At 37.2% G+C, this 20,088-nt stretch overlaps 1 protein-coding gene across 1 annotated transcript in view; it reads left to right on the top strand.

The window, feature by feature from the left end:
- ZBTB10 (zinc finger and BTB domain containing 10) overlaps positions 1 to 19,649 on the top strand; it is a 30,770-nt gene extending 11,121 nt beyond the window's left edge. The window contains exons 3-5 of the mRNA XM_026100707.2: positions 11,512 to 11,649; positions 13,865 to 14,040; positions 16,906 to 19,649. Of these exons, the coding sequence (XP_025956492.2) occupies positions 11,512 to 11,649; positions 13,865 to 14,040; positions 16,906 to 17,211 (620 nt within the window). The 3' untranslated portion in view covers positions 17,212 to 19,649. The remainder of the gene's footprint in view (positions 1 to 11,511; positions 11,650 to 13,864; positions 14,041 to 16,905) is intronic.
- Positions 19,650 to 20,088: the final 439 nt, after the last annotated feature.

The following is a 20,088-nucleotide window of genomic DNA, read 5'->3' as shown; positions in this document are numbered from 1 at the left end:
ACCTCTTTTACTGTTGGAAATATCAGAGAGCAAGCATGTGTCTGTTGAATGATTTCTGCAATAACAGAAATAAGTACATGTTTGCATTCTGCAGACTTTGAATATATCCTGTGAAGCTTTCTTGTAGAAATAATGTAGAGCATGGGCAGTCTAATACTGGTTAAATAAGTTTAATCTTTGCTTGGTTTGTTCGGACAGACACCAAGGTTTCCAGTTATTAATTGTGCTAAAGAATTAAATTACATAATATATCCATGCAACATCTCGAGGAAAAGAGCTGTATTAGAGGCTAGACCAGAGGTACACTGAACTTTAGCTGTGTTGTCTCTCCAAAACTGTTGAAAGCTCTGAGATTGTAAAGGAAGTTCATTTTATTATTAAACTATAAAATAGTGTCAACTAACAATCTTCTTTGGTACTTTCAGACCTTGTCTTCAGTGGTCCCAGGTAAATAAATATCATTTCTATCAGTTCTAGAACTATTTTGAAAACCATGCCTAGTATTTGTTATGACTCTTACTTCTATAAAGTTTTCATGTGTGTGCATGTTGTTTAGAACACTAAGAGGTACTGGAAGTATAACTTGGTATAGCTTTCTTTCAGCCATAGTCAGTGCTCAGCAGTCAGTGTTCTTTCTCCTCTGCTGCTATCTTACTGTTTCTTTGTTCTGTAAGTAGATTCTGCAGGTGATTTATGTATTTATTTAGGAAAACACACTCTCTGCTCTCAATTTCTCTCAGTTGAGTTGCGTTCAGTTTTCTTTCTTCTTCTACCCCCTCCAAGAAAAGATGAGAGAGGGAGGAAGAAGAGGCAGAAGGAGTGGAGAACTGGAAGAATGACAAAAATAGGGTGTAGAGTAACTTGCAGGTTATATGATAACTTTTTAGTTGTGGATTAAATTTCTAGCTGAGATGAACTGCTAGAAAAAATATGCAATGGGAGTTAAAATCCATAAGCAAATATCTTCTGGAATAAATTTAAGACAAAGCTGTGAGAAGAAAAAGGAAAAAATAGTAAATACTTCTGATGAAAGCTAAGCAGTACACTTTCCCTGTGGTTGCTAAAAAGGAAAGAATGAGCTTCCAGTATTACACTTTGTAGTGTGCTGATGGGAGTAACTGTAACACCAGCTGTGGTTACTAGATGTCCGATTACATGCAAAGTGAGTTGTGTTCTTGATTATGGTTTGGGGTTGTCTGGTGTTTTTATGAGGCAGAAGAAACATCATAGGTGGTGGAAGGGAAGCCTATTTAAAACACTCCTCTCCTTCCAAAAATTTAAAATCAAACCAGAAAAACCCCAAAGCCAGTAGCTTGAATTCTGTACAAAATGGGCTTTCCAGTTGGAGTACTACTAGGTAAATATTAGATAGTTCAGCAAACTTTTATTATTGATTATCTGCTTATGCCTCTCTTGTCTCAGTAAAGCAAACATGTTAAACTACTCCTTGCTGGACATAATTTTTCCTGAAAGTATCCACAAGGATATGCCAGCTTCTCTCTCCTCTCTCACCCCACGTTCCCCTCTCACCCCGCATTGTCAGTGAGTTTATCTTTAATGCCATTCATGTAAAAAATAGCACTTTGGAGGGATTCAACAAACTGGATGATGATGGATTGAGATGGATTTTAAATTGCATGTGCCATCTTGCTTCATTTACTTTGTATTGACGCGCTCAAGCCTTCTCCAGTTTTAGTTATATTAGTTAAAATAGCTGGTTTCCTTCCCCCTGAATGCTAGTATCTGTCTCACTGTTTTCCCTTGTAGTTAGTAATCTGTTAAACAGTATCTTTACTGTTTACAGCGCTGGTGCATCCTACAATTAACCATTTACTATGCTGAAAATAAAGTCCAGTCAATCAGCTTCTTTTAGCCAGCTTCTGGTTCATAAAAATTCAGTGGTTCTAATTCATCAATTTTTTTTTCTTGCCTACTCATGGTTTCTTTTTATAAATTTTTATCACTTCTTGAATTTGTTTTTCTTTGAACTTCTTTTTAGAATACAAATGTCTTATCCTTAGGCTTCAGAACACAGCAGTAAAGTATTATTTTTGCCATCTGGGACTGACCATATCGATTCTTACGGAGACTTGTATGTAATATCCTGATAGTTTTATGAAGCTAACACTAGATGATTTGTTATCGTTATTTCCAAGTTAAATAAGGCTGTGTCACATATTGGAGGGGAGCAGAGGGAAAGGTTAGCAAGGACAGAATGAAAACAGTCTTTTGTGAAACAAGAGGATTCCTGGATAACTTTCTAGGAGTCCTTATAGAAGGATTTGAATTCAATTTGCTGTGAAAACAACTACTTTTCAGGATAGTACAAGTAGCATCTAAAGCTGCCAATGAAAGTGCAGTGCCGGTAATGGAACAAATTGCAAAGGGGGATGTCATAGTTATAAGACAACATTAACGCAACATGATCAGGACTTTACAGTAAAGATGGATAACTCTATTTCAAGAATTCAAGAGTGAGGTACTTATCTGGGTATGTATGTGGTTTTTTTTTTTTTTTTTTTTTTTTTTTTTTTTTTTTTTTTTGTAGGGGTAAACTCACTTAACTGTTTCGTGGTACTGTGACTCTCAATCAAATCCTCAGACCTCCAATTGATGTTCTGATTCAAAGATTTGAAAGGCTAAATGAATCTTTAACCTTTTAAATTGCCCCATTTCCTGTTTAATCTGGTATTGAGGGCTCCATGGGTTGGTTTCACCTACAGAGTATGCTATCCAGGAGTCAACCTTTTCCCCATCTATTAAACTTACCTCTCTTGGGGATGGTCCAAAAGATGAATAGATTCTCGCATTCCCATGGAACGTACAACCACTAACCTCACAACTAAAATGAATCTTCTGTCTCTTAGTATAAAAAATAAAGAAAGTTTAAAAACAAATAGTTTAAAAAAAACTATTGAAAGAAAGGTTTTTTTTAAAAAAAGTAAGTTCTGGGGTGTCCACAGAGAGTTGGACCCAGGTGAAGATTCTCACTTTTACCATGTCCGCTAATTACCCCAGACTGTTTGAGCTGGATTTTTTGCTTTTACCTTCTGCTTGAGCATTTTTTTTGTCTCAGTGTAATCAAAACACAGGAAATACATTCACTTTTAAGAAATGATTATCAATTTAAAGTGCTCACTTGGCTTTGCTGCTGCCTTACAGCTACTTATTAAATGATGCTTTTGGTGGCAACAACTCTGTAAATAAATAAAACCGGCGTCTGCATATTTTCTTAGTTGATTTGGGGGATGTAGCACAGCTAATTTCTGTGGCCAGAGTTATTTCTTTAGTTAGCTTCCCTCCTACACCTCGAAGATCTGACACAAAATGTCATATATAATCACTTCTGTCATATGCTAATCAGTGAAAGTGTTTTTGCTCCAGGAAAAGTTTTAGGTCCTTTTGGATTGTAGATGGTTTTCAGAATAGTGGGGTTTGGCGTGTGTGGTGGTTTGTTTGTGTTTTTTTTTCTTTTCTTTTTTTTTTTTTTTTTTAACCCATCATGAGGATTAAAATATTTCCTTTAATTTTTTTTTGAGATTATCATTACTCTAAAAAGTCCAGTTTTGTTTTCTGCCTGCAGCCCCCCTTATTTCCTGGGTGCTTGTCTGCACATGCCTAGCTACTCTCAGAGGATATTTATGAAGCTGAAGGAGACAGGTCAAAGCCTTGTAATGATTTTTGTCTTCACTGACACATGGTACAGGAGAAAGGTTAGGCTTCTTATTTAACCTGTAGGTTTTCTGCATCAGTAGGCATATTCACTTCAGTTACACCACCCTCTCTGCCTGTGTGGGCATTCTTATGCTAGAGTAACTCTGTCACAGAAGTTTATAGAAGTAAGAACTGGCCAGTTGCTGTTCAACTCCTCTGGGTTGACAAGGCTTAGTCTTTTAATTTCAGAGGGAAGGGGTAAGGTGCCATCAGTGTTGGTAGCAGGAGTACAAATAGTATAAAACTTCTAAACTGCATGTAGTCTGCCTAAAAGATGGTTCCTTCAACTATATTTTCATGTTCTCTCCCCTTACTGAGCTGTTGTTTTACTTGCTGCCCACTTTTTAATCCCTTGGGTACTGTATAAATTCTAGATTTCTTGTGTACAAAACTTGTAACATCTTCTGCTGGGTGGGAGAGAGAGGCAGGCAGCTTCTTGAGCTAGTTTCTAACAGATATCAGTAAATATATCCACAGCAGAAATGTGTTCATAGTGTAGAGAGTTTACACTATGTGTAGAATACCACAGTGCAGAAAGTTTATACAGTGCATTTACCTTAAAGTCTATTGTGGTACTCATTCTTCCAGGGCAAAAAATGCAGCTTTAGCCAACACGTTTGTGCTAAGCACTAGCCTTCACTGGTACAGCTTTGTCAGTGATAAGCTTCACCTCATCATGTACAGTGACCAGTACAGAAGGGAGTGAGGAAGTTCAGAATTGCCCATTTTTACAGTGAAATTTTAGCCTTAATTGGGAAACTTTAGCCATATCTCAGATTTCCAGGGTTGGGGTTTTTTTTGAGGGGGCGCGATCAGTAAAGGTGGAAAAAAAAAACTTTAAGCAGTGGTTTGTCTTTCACACTCAGGTAGTATGTATGAAAAGCATGAGCTGCATAAAAGTTTCGATCTTTCCACGTTTGCTTGCTTGTGACTTGAATTGATCCCCTTTATTTAGGATGTATGGTTACATGTTATTTTATAAGGAGAGCATGACAGCAACCTGGCAAGCTTAGTTTGTCTTGCACTCCCAGATCTTATCATGCAAAGTTTCTGAAGAAGTATCTGGGAGGATTTTAGTTGGAAGGGGATGTTTTTCTTTTTTTGTTTTGATATTTTAACAGGGTTGCTTCCCTGTCTTGTGCCCTGCTTTTCTATGAAGTCCACTGTAAAGACAAAATCTCTCAGTACTCCAGAGCAAAGTCAGACTTCGACAAAGTCTGGTGGGAATGAATAAGGCGCTAGTTTAATGCTGAGCATTTTGGTTAATTATACCACTGCTGCTAAGACTGCCTGCAATTAGGGAAGTTAACATGAAGTGAAGATCCGCTTAATGCTTCGTTTCAACCATATAGCATAAAAAGTTGTTCTAACTAAAACAGTCCGAACAGACCGTAATGATGGTATCTGTGCTTATGTCTTTACATAAGAACAAACACAATTGAAGGCCCATACTAGTTCTTGGTGTATTTGTCTCAACTACAGTGACATCAGTGGTCTTTGATCCCATCCATCGAGCTGATGCTTAATTCCCTTTCTTTAAGGAAACATGTTTAACTCAAAGTAGTATTACAGTATAGTACTCGTGCTGCCAGACATTGGGTGTAGCTGGTAGAAATGGTAGCAACAGCAGCTCTCTGATTCTGATGCAGAAAGAAACTTGTGGCTTTCCTGTGCAGAGAACCTTTATATTAGGGCTAAAATGGACAGAAGGTTAATAAACTGCCCCCTCCCCTTTCTTTCCAATAAGAGGGGGGGAAAAAGGCATCCAAAAAACTGGCAACTTTGAGGACAAGTCAACCTTCATTTCCTTGGATTTGTTCTGGAGCTGCTTTTTTTCAGCCAAAGAGGTAGCAAGAAAATAGGAGCAGACTGTAATGCCAAGTTAATTTGGTAATCATTTAATTTGGTTACTAGCATATCTAGGATGGCTGGTGGTTTTTTTTTTTTTTTTTTTTTTTTTAATGAGATTAAAGGATTTTAAGCCAAAATACCAGTTGCTTTCTAGAAAGTTTCAGGCAACCTTGCAGGTGCATCTCTCCTTGAAAGTGTTAGTTCTATTAAAGTTTTAGAGAGACTTGATGAAAAGGGGATGTGGAATGTTTGCATTAGAAAGTCTTTGAAGTATCTCTAAAGATGATACTTGGATACTTTACTTGAGAAAGTTCTTCAACTTCAAATCCTTAAATTAACCTGTTAGCAGCATTCATGATCTGGCCCTTGAGCTCACACCATAGCCCAAAAGTTTATGAATGAAAGAATCTTCTTGATGATGAAGTCAAGAAGGGCTGTTTCAGGCAAACAGCTTAATGACTCTCATACTGTTTAACATCTTCATCAATGACCAAGGCAGTAGGACAAAAAACACTCTCAACAAGTTTGCAGATAACATCAAACTTGGAGGAGATGGTTGATAGGCTGGGGCGGCAGGGCTGGGCTACTGTTCAAAAGAAGCTCAACAAGATGGAGTTGGCCAGCAGGAAACCTCATGAAGCTCTGAAAAGGCAGTGTGAAGTCCTGCATCTGGAAGTGACAGGCCTCTGCATCAGTACAGCTGGGCACTTACTGGCTGGGTGGCAGCTCTACAGGAAAGACCCAGGGCATCATTGTGGACAGCAAGCTGGACAGCAAGCTGAACATGAGTCAGTAGTGCATCCTAGCAGCAATGAAGGCTAAATACCCATTGGATGGTACCAGCATGACTATAGCCAGCAGGCTGAGGGAATTGATAATTCTCCTCTACTTGGCACAGGCAAGACCACTTCTGAAATACTGTGCCAAGTTTAGGGCAGCCCTGTACAAGAAAGGTGTCAGCAAGCTGGAGGGAGTCCAGTGGAGAGCCACTAGCGTGATTAGGAGGCTGGAGAATGTTTCATTGAATGAGAGGCTGAGGAACTGAGTTTCTTTAGCATAGAGAAAGCCAATGGGGAATTTGCATGCAGTCTTCTGCCTTGTTAAGAGGATTACAGAGAGGTTGAAATGCTTTTTGGAGCTGCTCAGTGAAAGGATGAGAGTCAATAGTCACAAGTTGCAGCAAGGGAAATTCCGGTTGGATATAAGAGAAAAACTCTCTTGTCCATGACAGCAGTTATGTTGGAACATATTGCTTAAAAGAGGTATGAAATCTCTCTCTCTGAAGATATTTGAAACTTGACAAGGCCCAAAGCAACATGTAACCCAGCTTTGAAGTTAGCCCTGCTTTTGAGTATGAGGTTGAACTAGGTGACCTTCAGAGGTCCTTTCAAACCTAAGGTTTTCTTTGAGTCTGTGATGGTCCCTGGGAATGATTACCCCCACACAAATTATCTGGAAGAGAAATGTTCTTACTGTCTCAACTTTCACATATGTGGACTTTATTGAGAGATCAGTAAAATAGCTTTCTGAATAAAGACAGCATGAATGGTACCACTTTCTCAGGAAGGAGTTTTTTGAGAATGTGTGATAACCTGTTGGTTTTTTCAAGTTGCTTATGTATTTGGCAACAACTTATGGCAGTTGGGCAGGGCCAGTTGATGACAAATCTGTCTTTATCGTCAAGGTTGTAAACAAATTTCTTCATGATTGGGGAATAGTAAAAATTAAGCACAATCTAGAGCGGCACACAGAATATCAGAAAGATTGCATTGGCAAAATGTCCGTCTAATGTTTGGCGGAGACTTCTGTTGCAAGAGGCAGTTCAGAAGTGATATGCTTTGACCCCTTTTCAGAAGCAAGGTTAAGGATGTGAGTAATAGTCTTGGAACAAACTGAATGCGATGTATTTTCTTTCCTCCACCTTCCCAATAGGTCAGTTGTGGCAGTTGTGTGGGGTTTTTTTGTTTGTTTTGGTTTTTTTGTTTCTTTCTGTCACGTGTTACCTAGCATAAGGAACAAATCCAGCTCTCTGGATTTGTTTCAGTAGATTTTATCAGTAGATTACCACTGCTCTCTTTACAATGCTTAATAGCTATGGCCTAATCGCTTATCTACTTTGCCTTTTGAATTGACATGAACGAGCAGTGAATGTCAGAAAAGTTGGTAGTATTCCTTTTCCTCCTTTCTTTGGCACTGTTTTTAGTGGTAATTAGTATAAAGAAAACGGTTTAAAGTCCATTACAGCCACTTGTATCTACTATGCTGTTTTGTATCCTTTCCTTAAGTGCACCTTACCTCCATATCCCTTTCTATAATGACCTATTCAATGGCTTCTATTATTGATTTTTTTCACACTGGTCGTCTTTTCCCTGTTTAGTAATGTTCCTTTTCCTTCCTGGAAATTCTGCATATTCCTGGTTACAGAGAAAGAGAAAAACTTCTCAAAATATGGATGTTTCTGCTCACATGCTTTTGCTTGCTCTCCTTTCTTGCGCGTTCTCCGTACCACCACCACAATCTTCAAAACTGAAAATCAGCATGTTTAATTCGTGGTTATCCTTCTTTTTCAGAAGGAACATGTTAGAATATAAAAGCTTTCCATAAAATTTTTGCTGGTTAGGTAAAAGCCTACATAACTACTTTAGTGTATTTGGAACTGTATGCATCTTTTCTTAGGGTAACATCTTAACTGTTTTAATTCCAATAGTTAATCAGTTTATTTGCATTGTGGTTTATTGCAAGGGGTGCAAGGTTTTTTGTTTTTAAGGTTGAATTGCAGATGGAAACCTTTTCTTTGCAGGATAGAAGTGTGAGGCAGATGTTGCAAGCTAACTGACATGTGAATCATTAACTTACACCTGTTTTGAGAATGAACACAACTGTAAAAAGGTATCCTTTGATCAGAGGAAAGTTGTGGTCACATGAACTGTCTGTCTGCATCTTGGCTGGCCTAGGAGATTACTGCTTATAATTACCCCCCTTTTAGAGCTTCCTCGCTGCTGTCTATGTTCTCCCCCCTCAGATCTGCCAGTACAGCTGTATGTGTAGTTGCTTTTAGTCTCCTGTGAAAATCATCTGGGTTTATGTTAAGCTGACAGGACCAGGTTAGACAGTGACAATATCTGCAGTTTTGCAAGCAGGTTTGAGAGGTACAGTATCTTGCGGGGAGGGAGGAAGATGCTGTCTGGGGTTCATATTCTCCTTTGCTTGGTGAGCTGCAGTGAGAAGCTTGTCAGGCTATGGGCTGGATGTTCACCTGTGAAACTAGCAGAGGCTAGGTGTTGCACCTCAAGTTCAGAATCTATATGTAATGCATTTGTCTTCCCTGTATGAATGAGCCGTTAGACATCAAAACAACAACAAAAAGCATTTTTAAACACATATGTGGGCTCAATCTGAAAGGTAGGTTTTCTAGATCAGTTACTTATTTCAAGAAAAAGTAAGTATTAAGTTTAGTTCTGATATGCTTTATCTTGTATTCTGCAGAGACAAAAGCATCTGTATCAAACTCTTATCTCTTGTGGTATCTCTACCAGTGTTCTTTCATGTTATAGCAAGTGTTCGTTTAAAATCAAAGGTGGAAAGATTTAGTAGCTGTTATCTATACTAAACTGAAACTCTTAAATCTCTGACTCTATTCCAAGTCTTGTGCTAAGATCTAGATCTACCCAGGGATTTGAGTTCCTGATTTGCCTCAAACTTCAGTACTAGCTGTGAGCATAAACGTTCCTGGTGGAATTTAATTTGTGTTTTCTTAGATCCAGAAGAGTTATCAAAGTGACCAGTACCATAATAAATGGGCTTGGCTTGGTAGATCTCTTATGGTCAGTCTTGAAAGTATGCCTATCTTGAAGAAAGCTATACAGTATTGCCTGTGCAGAGCATATATGTTACATCTGTGAGCAGTCAAGGCTTGGGATGTTGATCTTAGGGATATTCCTCCCATAAGAGGAAAAAAGTGATTAAAATACTTTGATCTTCTACGGCTCAATCAGAGACAAGGACACGTCTGTTAGAGGGGAAAATGTGTAAAGAAAAGGTCTAACATTTTTAACAGATTATAGCAGTTGTCTGATTTTTTTTTTTTTTTTAATTTTTTTTCTTCCCCTCTGCTAGCTCCTGAAGTCTTCTTTAATTTGGAGACTTTTAGCTTCTAAGTCAAGTCATCTTTGCTCGTGCCAAAACTGCACAGCACTGGTTCCTCACTAGTCCTTCCTCATATATTACAGAGGTTTTACTGCTCATCTTAAAGGAATGTGTAATTAGCATGTATATAGGGTATCTGTGTTCTGTTGCCTGAGCTACTGTAAGATGCCATTGCTGAAGTCTAATGTCTCCCAGTGAGTGCAAGGAGTCCTTTCCTCTTCTGGACATAATAACAGCTATTAGAATCTGCAGCTTAGAAGAACACTTTGGTTAAAAATTTTTTTCTTACTACTTTGGTTCTTGAAGAGTAGGGAGGCTTAGTTAATTTATTTGAGTTTCCTTTTGAACTGTTATCTTACAATGTAGATGCAACTGCTACTGCCAACCGTAAGAGTGGCTGAGCAGTAGAATGAAAGTAATGTATATGCCTAATACTGTAAGGGTTTATAATCTGTACCTTTTTTCTAGCAGAACTGTGAAGATATGACTGCTTCTGTATGCAATTTATCCACCACTCACTCTGCGAAACTGCAGTTCATACTAGGAGTTTTGCTTCCACAGAAATTCCTTAGAATCAGCAGTGTAAGGGCAAATGAAAAATTCTTAGGACTATTAAGAAACACAAGCTGGAGCTTGAAAGTAAAATTGTATCTATTTGCTATTAAGACCGTTCTCAAGATTTTTAACAACAGCAACATTGGGAATCCAGTGTGTGGAGGACCTAAACACCATCCAGACAAATGGAAGGAAATCTGCCAGTTTCCATTGCAGTCTGTTTATTTAACAACTATGTGTGTGTGAAGAAAGTAAAGGATTTCTGAGTTCATGTTTTCCAACAAACTTCTGTCTTGGGGATTGGCAGAGGGGGGAGGAATTGATTTGCTCTTTTGTCAGAAGAGTCTTTGACCCACAAATATGATTCTGTCAAATGGCTAGTGCAAATCTGTGGTATACTATTCATAGTTCTTTTCTCTGTGCTATATAAGAGTGATTGCATATTCACTCATGCAAATTATTACTTGTGACAAAAGCATAGAATTAAAACAAGCCAGTGTCCCTTTCTTTTTAAGGCACTGTTCACTTTTGAATATTTTTTTCTTTTTTTTAAAAAAAAAAAAAAGCTACAAGGACCATGCAAACTGCATGAAGAGCTTGTCTAAAGACCATATGTAAATACACAAGCTACTGTTAAAGCTGGTATATTTAAAGTAATTATGGTCTCTTGAATTGATGTGGTGATAGAGTAATGGAGATGATTATTCAAAAGAGGATTTAGATGTAGCTGTAGGATACTTTATTTATATAAAAGGTATGTAGAGCACTTTACATACCACTGAGATGGTTTAAAGCAATAAAGAAAATCGTACCTCCAGTAGAAATGTGTACTTTTGTACCAACTAGACTGCCTGTGGTAGACCAGATGAAGTCACTGTACAAAGCAAGAGAAACCCGTGGAAAACTTTTTAGCCTTGTCATAATGATAGTAAGGCAATAAAGATACTTACCATGAAAGTTCCTATGGAATGGAAAAGGCTTCGACTTGTTCTCAGGATGGGGAGGAAAAAAGGTGCCATGAGAAGTATTTCAGAGATCTAATTTTGTTGAAATTAGGAATCCATTTTTTTCCTCATTTCAGTGTTGAAGAGTGTATGAAAAATGATTATGATAATTACTATGTTGAAGTTTTAAACTTTTTTGCTTGTTAGAGGGTTTTTTTTTTTTTAAAAAAAAAAAGGTTTTGAAATACAGCTTGGCTGATTAAAAAGCAGGAAAAGTAAAGTAGCTCTGTATCTGTAATAGGTACTTCAAGTGACTTCAAGTACGGACTGCTGCCGGGGACTTCAAGTGACTTCAAGTACGGACTGCTGCCGGGGACTTCAAGTGACTTCAAGTACGGACTGCTGCCAGAATCTTGGCCAAAAGAAGCTTGGGAAAATGGCAAGTATATCTGATAGAGAGAGGAGGTTGTTTTTTGCTTCAGATAGGAGCTCTTTATCTTCTCTGTCACTCCTGGTAATATTTGATTAGTTTATGCGTAGATTTATAAGATTAAGTGTTTATATAATAACCTTCTCTCATACCATTTGCCTTTCTGGGTAATGTAAATAGTGCTACTTCTCTGGAGAGGGAAAAGGGAATTCAAATGTATGGAAGAGTTAAAAACAGAACATAATTTTTATCAGCTCTTGTATTGTGCTTGAATATGAAGATACCTGATATTTCTAGTGATCTAATAGCTTTTTTCCCCCCTGCAGTAAGCTAACTACAGTGGGCTTTAAATTTGAACACTTGTTTGATGAAGATACAAGTTTAAATATAATTTTAAAAGTATACTAGATCTCCATATGTAATTCTCAATACACAAATAAAAATTTTGTTGAGTTAAAGGTTGTGAATTCAATGCAGCCACAACTAAAGCCTTGTTCAGTCAGACCTGTGTTGTACGGCCTAGCTTCTTACAGTTTATGTGCCTCACCTAAATAATTACTTGCTTGAATTACTGTAACTCTTTTCTGTCTGAAAATGCTTGGAACATACCAGAAAAAAACCCGATGTCTAAAACTTGTTGCTAGATCCTTAAAATACACAAACCCTTTAGTAAAAAGAGGATCATAAGGGCATACAGGATTGGGTGATAAGAATGCCTACCTCTTCTCTGTAGTACTTAAATATCACTGGGATGTGGCTTATGTTTACTTTTAATATTTCTGTTTTTACAAGGGAAGAAATGGAGTCATAAGAAGGTGAAATTCACTAGTGGGGCAGGGATTAGAGCCCAGGTCTTCTGCAGTCTTTCTGTTCTTAAACCATTAAGTTCCTGTATCTTTTACAGCCCTGGTGGCTGTGTCATACTTGTGTTGATGGATACAAGACTATAATTTGGAACCCTTTCTGAATTTCTTATCTTTTTCTTCATGTAAGCCATTCTATTATTACATAGGTGTGTTGGCATTCACCTTCCATGAGTGCTCAGAAATAGCAAGGTAAATTTTTGGATACTAGCAAAACTTAACTTCCATTTCATGATGAATTTTGAAGCTTTTTAACTGGAAAGTGGTGTCTTACCTTAGATACACGCATGCAGGTCTGTGCATGTGTATACAATCATTTTTGCTTTCCTCCTGCCAGCATGAACTTCAGCAACTCTTGTACATACAGTCACGTGGCCTTATCCAGTGCTTTTCAGACACTTTCTTTTGTAGACAGTTAGGATTATGTTCATAAGTTCCTGTGTTGCCTATAGTAAATTGATCAATATCTTATCTTCAAAATAATCCATGCATTCCTGTGTGGCCTCCTGTATAACTGTCACAGCATTCTGTGACAGTGTATTCTATAATATAATAATATGCTCCAGTGGTAAACCTCAGTCTTACACATATCCTTTGAGCAAATTGCATTATCCCTGGTCCAAGGATATAAATAGCTCCCTTCCCTCGTAAGAAAGAACTGGGGTATTGCTACTTCCAGAAGTTATTTCTGCCTTCATTATTTCTTATTCTGTTAGACCAAATTAGATTTTGAGAAGGGAATAGCTAAGACCTGAGCCAGTAACTTCCTTTTTATAGCTGTTTCAGGATTATGCTACCTCTTACCACCCTACTCCTTTGGTAAAGTTTTTCTTATGTGATTATAATTCTCCACCCCCCACCCCCCCTTTGCAGATTCAGATCTTGACAGGCAGCTCCTGCATTTTATTCTTATTAAAATGTTGGGAGAGAAGATCGTAACTGGCTAAATGTCATAGAGATCTAGAGGGTTTCTAATCCATAATAAAGTGTTTTCTGGTATAGGTGACCTCTAGAAAAAGGAATAGTGCTTGTGAATTTATGTGAGAGAGAGAAATCAGAGTATCAAAGAACTCTTCCTATTTTTTAACTAACTTCCTGGCTCATGAAATTGGACTTCTCTCCAAAGAACTGATCTATACTCTTGTACTAAAAATTCCTTGTTTACTAATAGGTATTTTTCTAGCAAAATTATGAGTGCTGGACCTATCAATTTGTGTGGTTTCTGATTTGGCTGATGAAAAGTAATGTCGGTACTTTTTCCTTCTGGCACCTGTTTGTTGCTGGGCATCAGGTAGAACGTATCCAAATAGTTCTTCATTTTTTTTCTTCATCTTTTTTGTTAATGGCTTGTTTACTTGTAGGTGATTCCTCTGCTTTAATCATGAACAAGTTGAAGTGTCCACACTGTAATTATGTAGCCAAATACAGAAGAACACTAAAGAGACACTTGCTTATTCACACGGGCGTGAGATCTTTCAGTTGTGACATCTGTGGGAAGCTGTTTACTCGAAGAGAGCATGTAAAGCGACATTCCTTGGTAAGTAACAGCAAATATATATGTGTGTGTGTGTGCCTGTGTATGAGTGTATAAATGAGGTTTTTTTAATGCTCTCAGATATTTTAGTAGTTGGCATAAACACTGTTCTGATTTGTCATCGTGTGAATAGTTTTATCTTAATCTAAAATGGATGAAGATAAACACATCTGTGTGGTAACTATGCCTCTTAATTCTTAATGGAGAATGCAGTATCAGTGAAGACAATCTGTGGAATTCTGATAGAGCTAATTTCAAGATGATTTGAAAGTGACATAATAAAGAAATGCAGTATATTTAAATATTCTGTAGATAATAAAGGAAACTTTGGCTTAGTATTATAGCAATAGAATAGCACATTCATTCTGTAATGCTGCACCACCATTTTCAGTGTGGGTACCCTGTTAATCAACTGTACAATATCTTGACGTTGTTCTAAAATACTTATTCCGCAGGCAAATGATGCTATAGTATAAAATCTGCTTTAAGGTTTAGGTTAGAATGAAAAATAGTCAAGATGCAGAGAGTAAATGTCCTTCTGACTTGCATTCTACCAATCTGAAAATCAGCAATTGAGTTTTGTTTATCCAAGGATCCAGAGAAGTATACCTGTCCTGGGTATTTTGTAGGTAATTTCTGTCTAGTCGATAAGGAAATTGATGAGACTTCATTATAATTTTTACAATAGAAAATCAAAGGTGTGTTTTAGGGGAGTAATAAAAGCAAGATTCAAGCTGTGATCTTATGAAACTCATTTTGCAAAATGTTTTGCAAATATTCAAAATCAGTTAGTACATGGACTGGGGTAAATTGGGCTTTGCCCATCTGGGGATTTTGATAGCTTTCCTCAGTTTTTTGAGAATCCAGAGACCACCTTGTTCCCTTGTGAAGGTATTCCATAAGGTCTCCCTCGCCTAGTTGGCTTTTTTGCTCCTCAGTGAGTAGAAAGTAGCAGTGAACTTCCCCATTTTAATATGGATGCTGAAAAGAGCTGACTAACTTTGTAATCCCTGTGCAATCACAAAACAGTCTTTCAGTTAGCCAGTGATACTTTAAAAAATAAGTGTTCTGAGTCATATCAGAACATCATTCTTGAAGATGCTTGTTTAGACTGCACTAGTAATTTTTAGTATTCTTTAAACTGTTCTAGAGTTAGGAATTGCCTATGTTAATAGCTCCAAAGTAATTTTTTTAAAGCCAGCATTTTTCTTACATGTCCCACTGGACTTCTCTCGGCTTAAATATATATCCTTCCATCCTGCAACTGCTGCTTCTGTTGCTGCTGTCAAACCACCTGATAAAGGCTTAAATGCCTGAAAGGACAGGAGGACCCATGGTAATAGTGAGTCTGAAGGACACTTTGTTCTGTGGCAAATGTAGGTGACTGCAGTGCTGGAGGTGGTGATGGTACAGGGTGCTTCTCTAGCTGGACAGAGGGGATAAGGTCATTATCACCTTATTGGTGGTGAAGTGGAGCAGCTACTCCACATCTTCCTTTGTGGCTTGCTAGAGAAGACGACAGCAGTGGGGTATAGACTTTCTGCCAGCATCAGTAGAGTGAGACTTCAGGTTTCTATCCTGCAGTACCTGATCAGGTCTTATAGCTGAAAACTTTTTTTCTCCAGGGAAAGAGGTGGAGTCAAACAGGGTTAAAGCAGCTATTGAGTGAAGCCCAGCCCAATCCTGTGCTTAACCTAAAATGTGTTCTTGCTGGATGAGTTCAGAACGCTTGTTGTTGTTGTTGTTGTTGTTTTTCTTCCATTCAACAAATACCTCACATAAGCATTTTGCTTTGTGTGTAACATTATTGTTACAAGTCTAGACACTGAGAGAGGGAAAAACAAATCCACAGTTGGCTATACAGATTATACAGAGGGATTGAAGTAACTGTATCTTGACCTTGTCTTTTCCTCATCTGGGTGGTGATTTCCATTTTATCTAAAATGGCATCTTTTTCAACATGACCTCAAGTGAGATATTTAAACACAACTGTAACTTGTTGTGGAGACAGCAGATGCAAGAGTTTGTTCAACTTAAAATTTCTTCCAAGATGGGTAACTGGAATTCACACTTCAGCTCAGTTAAACCAGTGTATCTGGTAATATTCTGTGTAAATAGCATTTCTTGTCAGAGTAACAAGTTCACTTCTCATTTTTTGTCAAGTCCATTTCTGTCTTTTCTTAAAATGCACCTCTCAGCAGCTTCTTTGTAACAATTACATCATTAGTTAAAGATAAAATTTATGATTAATCAAGTTAGTGAACAGCAGTATTCTAATTTTACGCATAAGCTTGCTCTACGTACAGGACAAAATCAAATTCACCAAAGTGAAGTGGAAAGGTGTTGTGGTGTTTTGTTTGGTTGGTTTAAGAGTTAGATTTCAGAGAGAGCGGTGTTTGTTTTTGGTTTGGGGTTTTTGTTTTGTTTTTGTGGAAGAGGAATCTTCCAATTTCTACAAAATTTAAACTCTTGCTTGTTCTTAATGTTTCTGGAGCTTAAAACTATAAAGTCAATTTTCTGCATAAGGAGTCTCTGTATTTTGGTACTGTGTGCAGCATAAGTGCACGTACCATGCTTGTTGCCTCTGAGCCTTGTTCTGTACAGTGCGAGTAGCCATGAAACGGACACTGACCTGTTCTGAACAGTAAGTAGGTAGCTTCGGTGTGGGCAGTAGCCCTGCCATGTTGATGGATCTTTAGTAGCACTTCTTGCTGTCGCTGAACAGTGTTGGGGGTCTTTTCCTGTAGAGTTGTTTTTTTTTTTTTTTTTTTTTTTAAAGTTTGTATTACTAATTAATACTGTTCTATCATTATATGCAAATGCAATCTGATACACATAACTCTAGTTGTTAATGTTTCTCTTCCTTAGGTGCATAAAAAGGATAAAAAGTATAAATGTATGGTGTGTAAGAAGATCTTCATGCTAGCAGCCAGTGTTGGAATAAGACATGGATCTCGACGCTATGGAGTTTGTGTAGACTGTGCAGATAAATCTCAACCTGGAGGGCAAGAGGGAGTAGACCAGGTGCAGGACACAGATTTCCCTAGGGATGAAGAATATGAGGAAAATGAAGTGGGAGAAGGTGATGAGGAGCTTGGTGATGATGTGGAAGAACAGAATGACCAGTCTCGATGGGATGAATCTGGGGAAGTTTGTATGCCTCTAGATGACTGACAGAGCATATGGCTTCAGGGTGCCGCAAATGGACACTGTATGGATTGAATATTTGAATTTTTGGACTGAAGGCTTGCAAAATATGGTACAGGCTGGATGGTAGTTATGTTGCTGTGAAAAATGTAGGGTCAAAGCCTTATAGCAAAAAAGGATTATTAATTTTTTATGATATTTGCACAGGACTGTACAGCATACAACCATTTGGTTGAATTATACAGAGTCCTCACATCTACAGTCAGTTATCAAAAGAAAAATGTATTTTTTATTATTTATAGGATATAGCTATTTGGGTCCTATTCAGACATAGTAGTAACTGTACTTATTATGTTACACATTCATGTATCTGTTAACATGAATGAAGAAAATTGCAACTTGGTATGGAAGTACAAAGACAGCTTCCCCAAATCCACTCAGTGAACCAGTGAAGCTAATTTGGGTTGGTGGCTCTTGTTTCCACAAGCATGTCTTTGCCATACAGACCTTACCTCTCCCTTACTCTGATAGGTGAAAGCCAATCATTTAAAGATGCATCATGGATAATGCCAACACCATACAGAAATTTGATTTTAAAAATTTTGGCTCTAAGCCAGCACGTGGTATAGGTGATAAGCACTGGAGAAGTTAATAATGGCATTAATTTAGTGTCTGTTTCTTAACGATTTTGAATTTTAAAGAAGGTTGTTATTGTTTCATCAGTTCCAAAGTAATCTTGCAGAAAAAATGACCAATAACGAAAGTAATAGCCTGACTAGCGCATGAGTAACTCTTCTAATACTTGGTCAGAAGAGATAGTCATGCTAAAAAGTATCAGATTGTAATAAAGCTTCCCCTCCCTGCCTCACCCCGCAACCTTTTGACTCCCCTGGTGTATACCTCAGTCCCACAGAAAAAAATAAAAATGCAAGGAATGGAGAAAGTGTCATATTAAACAACTTTTTGGTTGATAATTTCTTTCTTGTCCGCTTTTTGGCTAGTTTATGTGATATGCATTGGACACTAGGCTATTGTGCCCATTGTTCGTCATTAAAATGAACACAAGATATTTTTTATTCTTTTGTATTTAATGGGTTGTTGCTAGTGTTTAATATAAACAGAATACATTTAACTCGTTGACTTAATTTGCAGGAACTTTAAAAAAAACAAAAACAAAAAAATCACAAAAGAAAAAGTCCAAAGCAAAATAATGCTTTTTGAGTTGTCTACTTCTCAGAATGATATGCTCCCTACGCTCTTTATTTCAAATTTCCAGGAGGCATTGAAACTTGAATTTTTGTAGCCATGCGGAATTTTTTTTCCTAAACTTATAATATTGTACCAATGATTTCAGGCCTCTTTCTTAGGGAGGGGAGGGCGTTACATCTTTATCTTTGGCTCCTCTGCTTTGTCTAGCCTAAGGCAAACAAATTGAAGCAGTCATTGGAACAATACATCTGATGTACTCTTATGCCACAATGAGTAAATATGCAGAGCATTTATCATAACACATAGCTAGGTCAGTGTGACAGTACTGTATAAAAAGCAATTGAGGGTCACCATATTTTTCAGCTTTGTTTTAATTTTGAAATAAGTATATTTTTTCCTATTTTATATCAGGTAACTAAATTATGCTAGTTGTGTGGATAACTTTGAACTATGCTTTGACGGAGAGAATCATAATGGTGCTCCATCTGATCAAAGTTGGTATGTATTTAAAGAGACGAGCTTTACTGTTGTCCTTTACATCAGTAAAACAGTATCATAATGTTAAGGCATTGTATTTGCCGATTGCATCTGAGAAAAGTTGAGCTACAGTTATTTGGGAATTAAATTTTTTTTTTTTAATCATCCATTTGTTTCATTGGTAGTTTCCACATCATTGTAAACCTGACAGATGATTAGTTTGTTTTTTTGGGGGGGGAGGGGGGAGGGCAGGGGGTTGCTTTTTTTTTTTTTTTAAAAAAAAAAAAAACACTGAAGAATACATCTTATTCTCATTGTTCTAGACTGAAATGAGTAATGTGTAATTCTGGTGGGGTCCAAAGTAGAAATTAGTTGGACAAAGATGATATGAATGAAAAGTATTTTAAACATTAAAGTAATGTTCTGCTTTGTGAATATGTAAGTATAGCATAAAGGTTTTTCCATCCCATTTATCCCCTTTAAAAACATAGTTTACAATTGGTAGATCTGTCTATATATATATAAAATATATATATATCTGAAATTCACCTAAATCTGCTTTATTAGAATACTGCTCACTTAATGCTTAGAAACTGGACCTGGCTCTACATTCTTAATGTATTTTTCTTTTTTGTTTTGTTTTATTTTCCTCAAGATATGAACTTGTTCTCTTGGAACTGAATCTTCTTTTACTACTTAAATCATTTATGTATATCTGGTAAATTATGACCAAATTTGTTGTTAGACTGCATACAGTAAATTGAAATATACACTTGGTACACTACAGAATTGTTGTGCTTTTGTTCTGGTTATATTTGAAAAGCAGGATTTAATAGAAATCAGTGTTATTTATGAATACTCAGATATTATCCCTTGGCCTTAATATTCTGTTGCATTGTGACAATCATTGTTTCCTTCGTAATACTTCTTGCCTGTAGGAGTTGCATGCAATTGCCCTTGGTGTAGGGTTGGAGGGAGAGGGATTACTATTTAAATGTGATACTAGCTCTTTAGCCAATGGTGTGAAATAGTTTAATAGAGATCCACTGTTCTCATGTTTGAGAAATGAAAGGATTTGTTTGGATGCTATCTGAAGTCTGGGTTCTCTGAGCTGTTTGTTTAGAAGTTATTTTAAAGAGATTACTTTATGATCAGGGGAGCTCTACAATAATAAAAGCAAATTTCCTAAGAATTACCTTGAAAGAGACAGCCCGAGTT

Source organism: Dromaius novaehollandiae, chromosome 2 (genome assembly GCF_036370855.1).
Source record: "Dromaius novaehollandiae isolate bDroNov1 chromosome 2, bDroNov1.hap1, whole genome shotgun sequence".
NCBI classification, from domain to species: Eukaryota; Metazoa; Chordata; class Aves; order Casuariiformes; family Dromaiidae; genus Dromaius; species Dromaius novaehollandiae.
Note: the sequence above shows the minus strand (reverse complement) of the source record. Positions and strands in the feature narration are given on the sequence as shown.